Source organism: Haliotis cracherodii, unplaced genomic scaffold (assembly GCF_022045235.1).
Source record: "Haliotis cracherodii isolate W230 unplaced genomic scaffold, xgHalCrac1.p SCAF_5, whole genome shotgun sequence".
In the NCBI taxonomy this organism is placed as follows: domain Eukaryota; kingdom Metazoa; phylum Mollusca; class Gastropoda; order Lepetellida; family Haliotidae; genus Haliotis; species Haliotis cracherodii.
Window position 1 is genome coordinate 34,773,267 of NW_027266308.1, and position 14,990 is coordinate 34,788,256.

General features: G+C 40.0%; 1 protein-coding gene across 1 annotated transcript in view; it reads left to right on the top strand.

Annotated features, from left to right (window-relative positions):
* The first annotated feature begins 112 nt into the window (after positions 1–112).
* The window catches only part of LOC139442163 (general transcription and DNA repair factor IIH helicase subunit XPD-like), a 38,459-nt gene continuing 23,581 nt past the window's right edge, over positions 113–14,990 (top strand). Inside the window, exons 1-15 of the mRNA XM_071222958.1 lie at positions 113–188; positions 1,771–1,870; positions 2,670–2,747; positions 3,920–3,982; positions 5,167–5,280; positions 7,187–7,303; positions 7,407–7,460; positions 7,920–7,982; positions 9,004–9,127; positions 10,380–10,476; positions 10,972–11,081; positions 11,235–11,258; positions 12,549–12,717; positions 13,819–13,937; positions 14,824–14,963. Of these exons, the coding sequence (XP_071079059.1) occupies positions 184–188; positions 1,771–1,870; positions 2,670–2,747; positions 3,920–3,982; positions 5,167–5,280; positions 7,187–7,303; positions 7,407–7,460; positions 7,920–7,982; positions 9,004–9,127; positions 10,380–10,476; positions 10,972–11,081; positions 11,235–11,258; positions 12,549–12,717; positions 13,819–13,937; positions 14,824–14,963 (1,377 nt within the window). The 5' untranslated portion in view covers positions 113–183. The remainder of the gene's footprint in view (positions 189–1,770; positions 1,871–2,669; positions 2,748–3,919; positions 3,983–5,166; positions 5,281–7,186; positions 7,304–7,406; positions 7,461–7,919; positions 7,983–9,003; positions 9,128–10,379; positions 10,477–10,971; positions 11,082–11,234; positions 11,259–12,548; positions 12,718–13,818; positions 13,938–14,823; positions 14,964–14,990) is intronic.

Consider the following 14,990-nt stretch of genomic DNA (forward strand, 5'->3'; position numbering starts at 1 on the left):
AGATGGACGTTCTATTTGGTATACGAGAGTCAAAGACAGACGGAGAAGGTATTATCATTTTACAGGTAACTAATGATATTACACCGCACACCTGTATCCGGTGTACACTTCCGGAAAGCATGTTTTGCAGTGTTTGCAAGTAGTGTCATAAGATCAATTTGTTGCCGTGACAAGCAATCTACAATGAAGTACGCTTTATATCTTTATGTTTACCTCAGTTTCTTTCGAATTTTGTTGAAAGGAATTTTCTGAATAGTGATTTTGGATTTTTATCAATTTTCACTCTGATAACATTTAAAGGGTCACTAATCTCTGGCTTTTTCACGGCTGTTTAACACTGCCCGTAAGAGCTCACTAGCTGCCGTGGGTCGATTTGCTCGCTAACGCAAATGAGCCTGACAAGAGACTGGTCTACCTACTGTACTATGCTTGTAGTAAAGATATTGGGTGGTCACGCTCACTGACTTAGTTGATACATGTCATCGATCCCAATTGCGTGGATGAATGCTCATGATGTCAATCACTGGATTGTCTGGTCCAGACTTCATTATTTTACAGACCGCTGGAATATTGCTGAGTGCGGCGTTAAACAACAAACAAACAAACATATATTCGATCTATGAAGGTTTTGATATTACAAAGGATGCATGTTAATTAAATGCATGTTGATTAAGGTTCTTTGTACAGCTGAGCAGTACCGAATATTGTCCCTTTATGTGTGCATTTATGGATATATTCCTCGAAACAAGGTATCTGCCAAATATTATACATAAGACTTTGGTGGGTTGAATTACGCTATTTACATTTTGTTTTCATTCATTTGCTGTAGCATTGAACAGGGTCATTCATGTTCCTCTGCATTTTCTTTGGGAAGTTTTCTGAAGCAAGACACACAACACTAAGTCGTTGATTTACAAGCCTTTTCATTTGTATGCGTGTATATCATTTGTATATGTTACAGCCAATGTGTAAAATGTTATTATCTCAGGCAGTTAAAACATATCTAAATATTTCAGTCATTTTACAAATTGACTGAAAATTATAAAGACGTTCAAAAGAGCTTAAAAACATCACAATAAACTAATTAGGCTAGGATTAGAAGCCAAAAAATATGGAAATGTACTTTGATTTTCGTTTTCTTTTAATCCTATCATTTTCAGTATAAACTGGGTGATGAAATTAAACATCTAGATGTTTGGAATTCATCATCACAACAGCGTAATGGACTTATTTTTCGTTCATTTTGTGAAAGAACTGCATAACTTTATGTGATAAAGTGATAACTTTAGTCATTTAACACATTGACTATAACATATACACCCGATAAAATAAGCAATTCTCTGATGAAATATTTACTTTGAGTTACAATAGTGTAAATGGAAATCGCACAATACCAAACATCAAAACTTCATCACCATTACCGATGCTACCCCCAAAGATGTCTACATTTCCTTATTATTTCAAGACAAAACTGTATTTCATTTTGTTGACCGATGTTACGATACACCCCTATTCTATCAATAAAGGAACAAATGCACTTACGATTTGCGCAGCACAGGTCACAAACTAGTCGAGATTTCTGGGATATCATCTCGGTATCCACAGAAAAAACAAAAACGAAGGCAACAACCAGTCCCGGTGAAATGTCAGAGATCAGTGGTCCTTTAACTTTGAACAGTGATATATCGTTGGTTACCTGGCTAATCTATGTACAGATGATTCAACATATGATATATGCTCTCAAAATCTGTAACATGTTTACAATTCCAGGTTGAATGTAGAGGGCCTGTTAGTGTACTTTCCCTATGATTACATCTACCCAGAGCAGTATTTGTACATGGTGGAGCTCAAGCGTTCTCTGGATGCAAAGGTAACAGTTCTGGTACTAGTAGTGTGGTGTTTCATCAGATTGCTTCGGTGATGTTCACCCCAAAATATAAGATATCAGAAAACATAAAGAAGAATATTGAGCTTCGTTTAACCTTTAAACTTAAAACCCGTAAATCTTTACATAATATCTTTTAAAGGGAGGGTCATGGTAGATATGGGTACAGTCAAGTCTCGTTAATCCGGAAAGTGTTAATACGGAGAGTCAACCTTCCAGACGATTACTGCTGGGAATGTTTACAAAATGGCAAAACTTCTCAAGCATGATTTGTTAATTAGGCAATTTGTTAATCTGGAAGTTCCCCGTGGGAATACTACCATCCACTTTAGTGGGGCTTTACTGTGTCAGAATTTGACATAGTTTCCTGTCCCCTAGTGAAAATATTGTTGAAGTACTGAAAGCAGTTCTTGGTATATGCATGTTTATATATTTTACATAAATAAATTGGAGTGAAAAGAGCTGTGGACAAGTTGGATATAACCATGATAACTCATGGTGTCCACCGGTCAGTGGGGTGGCCTAGTGGTTCAAGCGATCACTCACCAAGCCGAAGACCTGGGTTCGATTCCCCACATGGGTGCAATGTGTGTCTCCTATATTGAACTTATCTGGCTTGTTGGATTAAGCTAAAACAGAGCAGCCTAAAATGTCTCCAAGATTAGCATTGATAACACAGATATGGATGGATGGATGGATATACTGTTGATCGTGTTTATTGTTGAAGTTACTTGCCAACACTTTTGTCTCAGTCAACAATTGCTTCCCTATGTTGTATCTTCAGGGCCACTGTGCACTTGAGATGCCATCGGGAACAGGCAAGACAGTGTCACTGCTCTCGCTGATCATCTCCTACATGAGGGTAAGGCCATCTCCTGTACTTATCCTGTACCAATATAATTATTAATAATAATGATAAGTAGAGGAACGATACACTGGTGCAGTATAAGTATTGATTACAATCACACACAAATTAAAAGTATTGATTCTTACCTTAAATGTATTTTTTTAATAAATGTTACACCAAACACTAATTACTAGTAACATTGAGTAGTAAAAACGTAAATATTTTCATCCATTGCGCTATACTTGACACTGCCAACTGTAAATTGTGAGTGTGGTAGGTATTTGGCTATCCTGTCTATGAAAAAGGTGGCTTATGCAGCACATGCATGTATCGTTATACATATCGGATCTTGAGTAAGGTATCTTGATACATATCAGATTGCACAGTTGGTATATCGTTCTAGTCCTAATTTTAATAATAGTAATAATCCATTTATGTGGCACTGTACTCCATGCATAAGTTTAGTTTCAGCATTTAGACATTATTACCCCTGTCAATGGACCAGTGTGCACTTGATATTCATTCTCAGCTACCTGGGGAGTATGAAACCCCTGCTGTCTGAGCGCTAGAAGGTTAACTGTGAATACCATCTCATCCTACCGGGTACCCATTCACTGCTGGGTGAACAAACACCAATTTTGAAACAAATCACTTGTGCTATGGTGTGGGTCAGGACCGAAGTCCAGGAAACTCTCTGGAGTCACCTTTGTGATCACGTTCACCCATCAAAGGACTCTCTGAGACCTAGGTTGATTAACTTCACCTGATTTGTGATTCATGCACTGTGCACAGGAGCACATGCCATCACTATTAGCTGAATACTGAATGTCATCTTCAGCTTAAAGAATTGAACATTGTTGAACATTCTCTTTAGCATAAAGTATTGAACATCATCTGTCATGTCTTGAATGTCAGGTAGCGGTCGGGTAGCCTAGTGGTTAAAGCGTATGCTCCTCATGCCGAAGACCCGGGTTCGATTCCCGACATGGGTACAATGTGTGAAGCCGATTTCTGGTGTACCCCGCCGTGATATTGCTGGAATATTGCTAAAAGCGGCGTAAAACCATACTCACTCACTCTCTCTTGAATGTCAGCATTGTCTGAGAGTATGGAGCATCATCAGGGGTTGAGTGTGTTGATCATCACTGTCAGCCAACTGAATGAGAGAGCCCTTCTTCCTTTTCAAGGCTCACCCTCTGGAGGTCAGCAAACTCATCTACTGCTCCAGAACAGTGCCAGAGCTGGATAAGGTAATGACTCACTTAACTTTATGTAAAACAGTGTTGAATGTTAAAGGTGCGTTGTTAGCTTTTGATAATTTTATATTCTATTTGATACAGAATTTTTATTTGATAAGCTGATATTTGGAAATGAAGTAATCATGTTAATAAATGGGAGAAATGTTCCCTAATGATGTTCTTCGCCATCAGCAGAAAATAGATTGGTCAGTTTTGAGTGCAAAGAGAGCTGATCTTTCAACATGATTAATGTGTTTAGCAGGATTAGCCAATTTAGTGTAATGGTAAACACACAGCAGTGGTGACATGTTAAGATAAAAGTGTGGTCTTGGTGTAGACAAAATATTACTTATTTGAAAATGCAATAAAAACATCAGCCGTCCAAAGAATTAATCTGATCTGGAACTTTTAAGTGAGTGTTATTCTACTGGTTGCTGGCTGCTTTTGAACTGCCTCCCTGGTGTAGTGGATAGAGTGTCTGCCCAAAGAGCCAAAGGTGGTACCAATCCCAAACACGTTAAAATATGTTACTTGTTGTTACCCTGTCTGGCGTTCGGTATTTGTGGGGTAAAACAAGGACTGGTCAGCTCGGAGTCAGTCTACTGTGTCTGAGTGGGCTGTCCATGTTAAAAATGAAGCATGGTATCTCATAGTCCTGCACCATGACCGTGGAATATATTTATTTTATAAAAAATAATAATCTAGAAATGCATACAAAAGCAAGTCTAGCCAGCTAAAGCTAGCTCTATTCCACAGCATAGGGATTTATTTTTTTTAGAGTCAAGAAGTATATTGTGTAATGTAAGATTTCAGAGACTAAATGTTAGTCTAGGTATCTCAGTGAGCTAGCAATGTAAAACCAGCAAGAGTCGGGACTAGTACATGCAGCCACACATACACGTGCATGCACGTATAAGTGCAATGATCTTGATGCGGTGTTAAACCCCATTTCACCACACCTCACCTCAGCTATTTGTTTTCCTACCTATATTATGTACAGTATTAGTTGTATCTAAATGCAGATGTCCAACCAACAGGATTTTAAGAACTAAATTACTGTTTATCATCCATGCCATTTTTATATTTATGATATAGAGGTTCTTTTGATTTTCATCATGTCTAACATGAAGTAGGCTCACAAATTTGAGTGTAAATTCAAGTTTCTAATAGCAATAGGACTTCATTTGTTACTTAAGGTTGTGGAAGAGCTGCGTAACTTGATGAAGTACTATGAGAAGGAAACAGGCGAAGTCCCCAACCTGCTTGGTCTGGCTCTCAGTTCCCGTAAGAACATGTGTGTCCATCCTGAGGTGAGAACATCGAGTTTACCATAGTGTCCATCCTGAGGTGAGAACGTTGAGTTTACCATAGTGTCCATCCTGAGGTGAGAACGTTGAGTTTACCTAAGTGTCCATCCTGAGGTGAGAACGTTGAGTTTACCATAGTGTCCATCCTGAGGTGAGAACGTTGAGTTTACCATAGTGTCCATCCTGAGATGAGAACGTTGAGTTTACCATAGTGTCCATCCTGAGGAGAGAATGTTGAGTTTACCATAGTGTCCATCCTGAGGTGAGAACGTTGAGTTTACCATAGTGTCCATCCTGAGATGAGAACGTTGAGTTTACCATAGTGTCCATCCTGAGGTGAGAACGTTGAGTTTACCATAGTGTCCATCCTTAGGTGAGAATGTTGAGTTTACCATAGTGTCCATCCTGAGATGAGAACGTTGAGTTTACCTAAGTGTCCATCCTGAGGTGAGAACGTTGAGTTTACCATAGTGTCCATCCTGAGGTGAGAATGTTGAGTTTACCATAGTGTCCATCCTGAGGTGAGAACGTTGAGTTTACCTAAGCGTCCATCCTGAGGTGAGAACGTTGAGTTTACCGTAGTGTCCATCCTGAGGTTAGAACGTTGAGTTTACCATAGTGTCCATCCTGAGGTGAGAATGTTGAGTTTACCATAGTGTCCATCCTGAGGTGAGAATGTTTAGTTTACCTAAGTGTCCATCCTGAGGTGAGAATGTTGAGTTTACCATAGTGTCCATCCTTAGGTGAGAATGTTGAGTTTACCTAAGTGACCATCCTGAGGTGAAAACGTTGAGTTTACCTAAGTGTCCATCCTGAGGTGAGAACGTTGAGTTTACCTAAGTGTCCATCCTGAGGTGAGAATGTTGAGTTTACCTAAGTGTCCATCCTGAGGTGAGAATGTTGAGTTTACCTAAGTGTCCATCCTGAGGTGAGAACGTTGAGTTTACCTAAGTGTCCATCCTGAGGTGAGAACGTTGAGTTTACCTAAGTGTCCATCCTGAGGTGAGAACGTTGAGTTTACCATAGTGTCCATCCTGAGGTGAGAACGTTGAGTTTACCATAGTGTGGGTGTGTGGATCAAAAATAATTGTTTGTTTGGCATTTCTTACAAGTTGACAGACGACAGTGTTGACTAGGGCTGCAATGAATACACTATGAGGCGAGTACAATTTGTATCACAAATATGGTGTAACGAATGTGAATATTAATTCATGAATACAATAACAAGTCAGCAGTTGATGTATTATTTGTTATATTCAATGAAACAAAAGCAACACAAATTATTTGACATGGTTTGTTAATTATTAATATATTATACATTTATATGCTTCACTTATCCAGGTACTAGTATCTGCTCAAATGTGACAATGACCAGTGACCACAATACTGTCAAATTAAATGTTATAAGAGTGTTGAAATATATGCATATAATATGTTCTTATGGATATTTTTAGATACAGGGTATGTAAATGAACATGACTGCATATTCATCATGTTCATAAATATTTGATTCTATTGGTCACGAATAAAGAATTCAATTCATGAATGGATACGGTTCGATTCACCGAATACGCGAATAATACAAGTTGTTATCCATAAATTGTGTCAACACTAGGGCTGTTACGATTCACTCGCGTATTCGGTGAATCGAACCGTATCCATTCATGAATTGAATTCTTTATTCATGACCAATAGAATTTATGGATAACAGCTTGTTTATTATACTGTAATAGCGATGTGCCAGTATACATCCTTATACCACTGACAGTGCAGTAGGGATCGGGGGTTGACAATGGTCTAAGGATCTATACCGGAACTTCACTATTAAAGTGTAATAAAATAGTTTTGATCCATAATTGTGTCTACTTTGTAATCAGAAAGAATGTTGACAAGTTTGTTACTGAATCAGATTGGGCGTGAAAGAGATGGTAAGGTGGTGGATGGCCGATGTCACAATCTAACAGCATCCTTTGTCAGGACCCGACACAAGACAGACCCTACTGTTCCAGTTTGTGACTTCTATGAGGTGAGTTGTTGAGGTGATATTCAAATTGTACTCTAATAGAGCTGTCGATTCCTGACAACGTCAAATGTTGTAACTTGTAATAAATGTGTGATTACTGTTGCAGAGTTTTGACCAACATGGGAGGGAAGCACCTTTGCCGCCCGGTGTATACAGCCTGGTAAGTAGGACTGACTGATCTGCACATCTTAGAGGTGGTAGTTTGTAAAATAGGCCTGCCTTTCAGTTTGAATGTAGATTGAATGGAAATTCCTTGTAGTTAGTCTATGTATATGTATGTTAGCATCATTAAACACCCAGCCTGGGATGGTGGGGTTGCCTAGTGGTTAAAGTGTTCGCCCATCATGCTGAAGACCCGGGTTCGATTCCCCACATGGACACAATGTGTGAAGCCCATTTCTGGTGTTCCCCTGCCATGATATTGCTGGAAATATCGCTACAAGTGGCGTAAAACCACTTGCTCAACACCCAGCCATTTTGACCATGTAACCATTTTGGTCATCTCATGTATGACAAATGTAAGTCATCACAGGTTTCAGTCCATGTAAGCAAATTTGACACTGAAGTTCTCCTCACACTATAACTTGGTTACCATAGTAACTGTTTTCGTTTATTCCAGGATGATATGAAAGATTATGGCAGGAAGAAAGAATGGTGTCCATATTTCCTGGCCAGATACGCAGTGAGTTGATGCAGGGGCTGCCTGTACTACAGACATGATTGATAGTGATAGAATATTGAAAGAAGTGGTGTTATGCCCTGTATTGTGAGGAACTACTGTTCACAGTGGTGGAGTTTGAATCCTGGTTCGCCCTGATTGTTTCTACTTGTGTCGGCACCATACCCGTGATCATGGGTTTCACCAAAGTGGTAAATGTCTGCGACCTGCATCACTTTCGGCTTTCCTCCCACATTAAGCTGACACGCTGTGATGTAACTGGAATACTGTTCAAAGCAGCGTTAAACCCAACTCACTCACTCATAGTGGTGGATGACACAGTATTAACAGAAGCAGGATTATTTAGTCTGCAGTGAGCTTAACCTGAATGACATTAGTAATTATTATTTTGTCAAATAGACACGAGAGATGTCAGACTGGTCAAAAGGAAAAAGAAGTTTGATTGTTGTTTGACGCCGCACTCAGCAATATTCCAGCTGCATGATGGCAGTTTGTAAATAATCAAGTCTGGACCATCGTCATCCAAACTTATGTATCATATTGTGAAAAACAACACAGAAGCTTTCATCATGTTCATCATCCAAACTTATGTATCATAATGCGGACAAAGAAGTGCATTGTGTGACTTTGGTGTATCGCGTGTGACTTTGGTGTATCGTGTGTGATGTTGGTGTATCGCGTGTGACTTTGGTGTATCTCGTGTGACTTTGTGTATCGTGTGTGACTTTGGTGTATCTCATGTGACTTTGTGTAACACGTGTGACTTTGGTGTATCGCGTGTGACTTTGGTGTATCGTGTGTGACGTTGGTGTATCGCGTGTGACTTTGGTGTATCGCGTGTGACGTTGGTGTATCGCGTGTGACTTTGGCGTATCGCGTGTGACTTTGGTGTATCTCGTGTGACGTTGGTGTATCTCGTGTGACTTTGGCGTATCGCGTGTGACTTTGGTGTATCGGTAGAATGTATCCTACGTGTTGAGACAGGTATAGGCTGAAGCTGATGATGTGTCTTGTCTGTCCCCAGCTCTCCCATGCCAATGTGGTAGTTTACAGCTACTACTATCTACTCGACCCCAAGATTGCCGAGACAGTGTCCAAAGAACTGTCAAAAACAGCAGTTGTTGTGTTTGATGAAGCCCACAATATAGGTAAGACTCAAGTAGGAGACGAAGGCAGTTTGTCACTATGATAATTTAATATTTTAGTTTGTGCAACGACAACAGTACTTAGTCATGCATATAGTTCTCCACAATACCATGTCAGCCACCCCATTACAGACAGACAGACAGACATTACTGTTTTAATCAACACGATTCCCAACACCACTATCGTCTAAACTTTTTCTGTCAGGATTATGTTACAGTAATTATTTCCCACAATTCCACTTCCAAACAGTCTGCACATGCCCAGTAAGGCGGACATGACATCACAGTGTTTACCTATATTAACCACATCAGCCTCGTACAAGTTTACAGTCTCCATTGTATCAAGCTACCAAACTGTGTAGAGCTTCACAGTAGGCAACCGAGGGAGCCCCAATATTACACAAAACATGTGTATGTAAATAAAAGGTTGTTTTTATGTACTACATGTTATGTTGTTTGTCGCACAAACTGAAGGTTAATGTCAGGAATATAGTGGAACCTCTTCAAGTATGTCAGGCCCAAGACATATTAGATGACTAACTTGTTAAGAATACTTCTCCAAGCTTTGTTAACCCGTGAAGATTCCGGGGTAGAATAGGTCTCCAGCAACCCATGCTTGCCGTAAAAGGTGACTATGCTTGTCGTAAAAGGCGACTAACGGGATTGGGTGGTCAGACTCGCTGACTTGGTTGATACATGTCATCGATCCCAAGTGCGTGGATCGATGCTCATGATATAATCACTGGATTGTTTGGTCCAGACTCAATTATTTACAGACCGCCGTCATATAGCTGGAATATTGCTGAGTGCAGCATTAAACAACAAACGAACCAACCAAATCCAAGCTTTGTTGTTTGATCGAGATTATTCAGAACTACAGAACTTTTTTGTATGAGCTTAGGCGTTCTTTAAGCATGTTAAAGCCAAATGCAGTGTAGGACAGATGGATATATCATTCAGAAGTTGTTGGGCCTAGACACAACTTTGACACATTTAGCCATTAAGAGGATTACACTTAATGATTTGACTTGAGACTGCTTCTGTGGTATAGTGGATAGAGCACTTGCCAAGAGAGCGGAAAGTCAGTGGTTAGGTCCTCGACCGCGTCGTACCGAAAGATATGAAAAATGAGGATTTTAGTACTTATTGTTACCCTGCCTGTCGCTCTCCATTAAAGGGATAAAAAAGGTTTTGTTTGAATATTGTGTTATGGGGCTGAAGGATGGGCTGACAATTTGTCCATGTTTGATTGCAGATAATGTCTGTATAGAGTCAATGAGTGTGATGTTGACAAGACGAACATTAGACAGGTGCTCCCAGAATATAGAGGCTCTCAACAAACACATTGACAGGTAGGAGGAAACTTAGCAAAGTTGGATAAAAATTGTGTTCTTTTTTTTTTTTTAAACAGATCAAGGTGCTGAATATTGAACTGCAGTGTGAACTTTGTCTTTTAATTATTTAAAAATGCAGTGTAGTCTGTTTTAAGACATCACACATAAGTATAACATAACCCTTACCTGAAAGTTTGAATATATTATTGAAACATACTAAGAAGACAAATGCATTTTTGGTGAAAAAATATTTAATAAGTTGTCAACAAGTGTGGCATGCAGACTACAGATTAAGGTTCACTGGACAAAATAATGTCCACTGAAGTGAATATACAGTTGTCACACTCCTCTAGTTTTGATCTTCTCAGCTTAATTTTTCCTCAAAACCCACTAGGTGTTTTGACGATGACTAATGTTAAATCCTTCCATACTCTTTGAGACATATTCTCTAGGTCGACACATAGAAGTGGTAATGTTGAGATCATATTACCCTCTTAATACTCCCATTCTCAGGATGAAAGCCAGTGATGCCCAAAAGTTAAAGACAGAGTACCAGCGACTGGTGGATGGATTGAGGGATGCCAGTGTTGCCAGGGAAACCGATGTCATCCTTGCCAATCCAGGTTAAAATCAATGAATGTTAAAATGGCTGTGGGAGACTTAAAAACTTGGAGTAATAAACAAGCCAGGAGTTTAAAAATACAATGGAAACCCGTTTATTTTTCTGAATAATTTTCCTTCTCACAATTCATATGTATACATCTATTGTGTTTCAGTACTACCAGATGAAATTCTACAAGGTAAGCCCTACGCCTTTCCTGTTATATTTGATCTGTGAAGATTCCGGGGTAGAATAGGTTTTCAGCAACCCATGCTTGTCGTAAAAGGCGACAAACAGGATCGGGTGGTCAGGCTCGCTGACTTGGTTGATGCATGTCATCGATCCCAATTGCGTGGATCAATGCTCATGATATTAATCACTGGATTGTCTGGTCCAGACTCGATTATTTGTAGACCGCCGTCATATAGCTGGAATATTGATGAGTGCGGCATTCAACAACAGTCCAATCCAATCCAATCCAATACAATCCAATACAATCCTGTTATATTTGTTCATGTCCTTCATTCTAGATCAGGGGCTTAAAGCATTCGCTCATCACGCCGAAGATCCGGGTTCGATTCCGGACATGGGTACAATGTGTGAAGCCCATTCCTGGTGTCCCCTGCCATGATATTGCTGGAATATTGCTAAAATTGGTGTATAGCCATACTCACTCACTCACTCATTCTGGGTCAGAGTGCATCTCGAGTAGCTGTTTAGTGTCCCCAGAGCACAGTGTAGTAGGGATCAGGGAGTTACAATATGTAAAGTACTATTCCTCTGAATGCCATCCAACCCATAGTGTTAGGACTTGCCAACTTTCATAACTATAGAGGGGCGGTCGGGTAGCCTAGTGGTTAAAGCATTCACTCGTCACACCGAAGACCCGGGTTCGATTCCCGACATGGGTACAATGTGGGAAGCCAATTGATGGGGTACCCTGCCTTGATATTGCTGGAATATTGTTAAAAGCGGAGTAAAACCATACTCACTCACTCATTACTACATAAATTAGCAACATTATCACAAGAAATTTTATTTGGAGATCAGTTGACATTCCTTTGCGTACCTTATTTAAAACAACAATATCATTTACATAAAATTAAATTTTCGTTGTGTTCATTGTAATTCCTGCATTCTGATTAGCTGAACTGGTCACGTGTTATTGTATTCATTTCCCAATGAATGTAAAAAATTAAACCGTGCCCACCGAAGCGGACTACTTTTATTACTACGGAAAGTCAGGGAATCCCAGTATTACAGTCAAGTCCCTTTCTGCACACTTGTATCGTCAAGCTCTCTTGCCTGTTTCGTTTCCCACAAATTTCATTTAAATGGTACAGTACATATTGTCAGTATGTTAGGCAGATAAAATATGTCTTTTAGATTCATGTTCATATTTGTGAGGCTGGTTGTGTTTATTTATTCTTCATCCTGAACCTTGATGTGGGTGTCAGTTACCCTCTGTCTCCGTGCTCTCGTTATACAGAGGCAGTTCCAGGGAATATTCGAACAGCGGAACACTTTCTCGGGTTCATGAAACGTTTTTGTGAATACATGAAAACCAGACTACGAGTGCAGCACGTGGTATCGGAGTCTCCACCCTCCTTCCTCAAAGACTGTCTGAACAAAGTCTGCATCGAGAGGAAGCCCTTGCGGTAGGTTGTCGCTGCACTTAATCAGTGAACTTTCAAAGCAAAACATGTTATTTAACAGACCAGTGTTCGAAATAATTTTAAAACCCAACAAGACAGTCGGGCAGGTGACCCATACGTGTTGCCTGGCTATCTTCAAAGTTACCTGCCCACATTCAGGGATTATAAATATTGAAAAATCGCAAAAATAAGAGACAAATCATGTCTTGATTCAGATGAAATAATGCTAACAATTACTTGAGAATCTACAAAAACTGAATACATAAGTAGTCTTAAAATTATCTTTTCGGGCAGATGAAGGAAAATGTCATGCAGCCTGACAGAAAAGTTAAGAGCCACAGGCAGGTGGGCAAGCAGTTATTTCGGACACTGTAACAGACCAAATCCTAATTCCAGAGCAGCTTTAACAAATCTAAATTCTTCATATAGATGCCAAATTGTGGAATCCACAGTATAACAAACTGATTTCAACATTTGCATGAAGCATCCAGAAGGGGAGGCCTATGCCGCCAGTGTCTCCTGAGTTTACATCTCAGATTCCCTGTGGTTATGATCCTTTGGCCCTGTGGGGAATCTGGGTTAGAACTGGTCCCCAGCACCGTACGCTGGTCGTGGTAGGCGACATAATGGATCGGGTGGTCAGGCTCAGTAACTTGGTTGATAGCGTGTCATTGTACCCCGATGGTGTGGATCATTGCTCACAATATCAGTCACTGGATTGTGTGGTCCAGATTTGATTATTTAAGGGCTGTGCTGTCATATAGCTTGAATATTGCTGAGTGCAATGTAAAAGACAAACACACACACACTCGGATCCTTGGTCTCACTGGTCCACACTGTATTTTGGGCTTTCCTCCCTAATTATTCTGATTCCCGTTTCTTATCTGGCATGTTTGAAATAAAAAATAACAAAAAAGAACCACACACTTACATAAAAATGATAAAGAAGGTGATGCTAGATTGAAAATTGTATTCGTTGTTCTCCTGATATAATATGTCACCCCACAGGGAACAAGCCATTTCACATTGTTCTGAGATGGAAAAATGTTGATCTGTTGTTTTTGTGATGGAGAACAAATTTGGGGTATTAATTGTCATTTGTAGATTCTGTGCTGAGAGGTTAAAGTCCTTGATGAGGACCCTGGAGCTGGCAGACACTCAGGACGTCTCCGCAGTGACACTGCTCTCCAACTTTGCCACACTTGTCAGTACTTACGCTAAAGGTGGGTCCATTTTGCTCATTATTTCATATTCTGCTTCTTCACAGTGTTTAACAAGTTTGGAATCCATATGGGAGTTCTAGGGATGAGTCCCATTATTCCAGGCTGGTCGTTAAGCTGACCAGAGTGAGTCTGGTGGATGATGCTTGTTGACTTGGCTGATTTTGTATTCCCAGTATTGCATGCTTGTCATCATCTTCCTGACTATAAAAGTCCAGTTTCCGCCCTTACCGAACTGGGCTGGTATTATGGAGTTATATTTTGGCTGGACTAACGAGTCTATGCATAGTCAAATCAAAATGGCATAAAGAAATCAACATCTGGTTTGTAAATTGTGATGAAGATTTCGGTCGATTGCAGGATGTGCAAAGCATGTGTACTGCCAACTTTATGTCAACAGATATTTTCCAAATCTTTTCATGTTTTTAATCAAGGTGCTCACATGCTCTGCACTTCACAATTTAGATCTTGATTATCGATAAGATCCTCTTGACCAGCCGCCGCCATTTTGTTTGAAGCAAATGCAAGTGATATGTGAGGTGGAATCTGATTGTCAATAGGCGGGACATAACTCGTAATAGTCACTGGTGGCACTACGATTGGGCCCAGAAATTCCAGCCTAGTTCGGCAAGGTTGAAAACTGGACGTTTATAGTCTGTTAACTCCTTGCCTTGGGAAGATGGCTTGTCATAAGGAAGGACTAAAGAGAGTCAGATGATGAAACTTTGGTGACTTGGCTGATTTTGTTCATCATGACTTGATGATGTGGATGGTTGTCATATAAACATTTGTTTGACAATCTGCATTTAGATGGTAGTCATTCTCGTCATTAGTCTGTTGATATGGAGAAAAGCAATACTAAGAAAATATTTTCATTGATGTTATGCAGGATTTGTCTTGATCATCGAGCCCTTTGATGACCGCACCCCAACAATCAACAACCCCATCCTGTACTTCAGTTGCATGGATGCTTCTATAGCCATCAAGCCGGTGTTTGACCGATTCCAGACAGTTGTCATCACGTCCGGGGTAAATATTGCCAGTATACACCTTCTG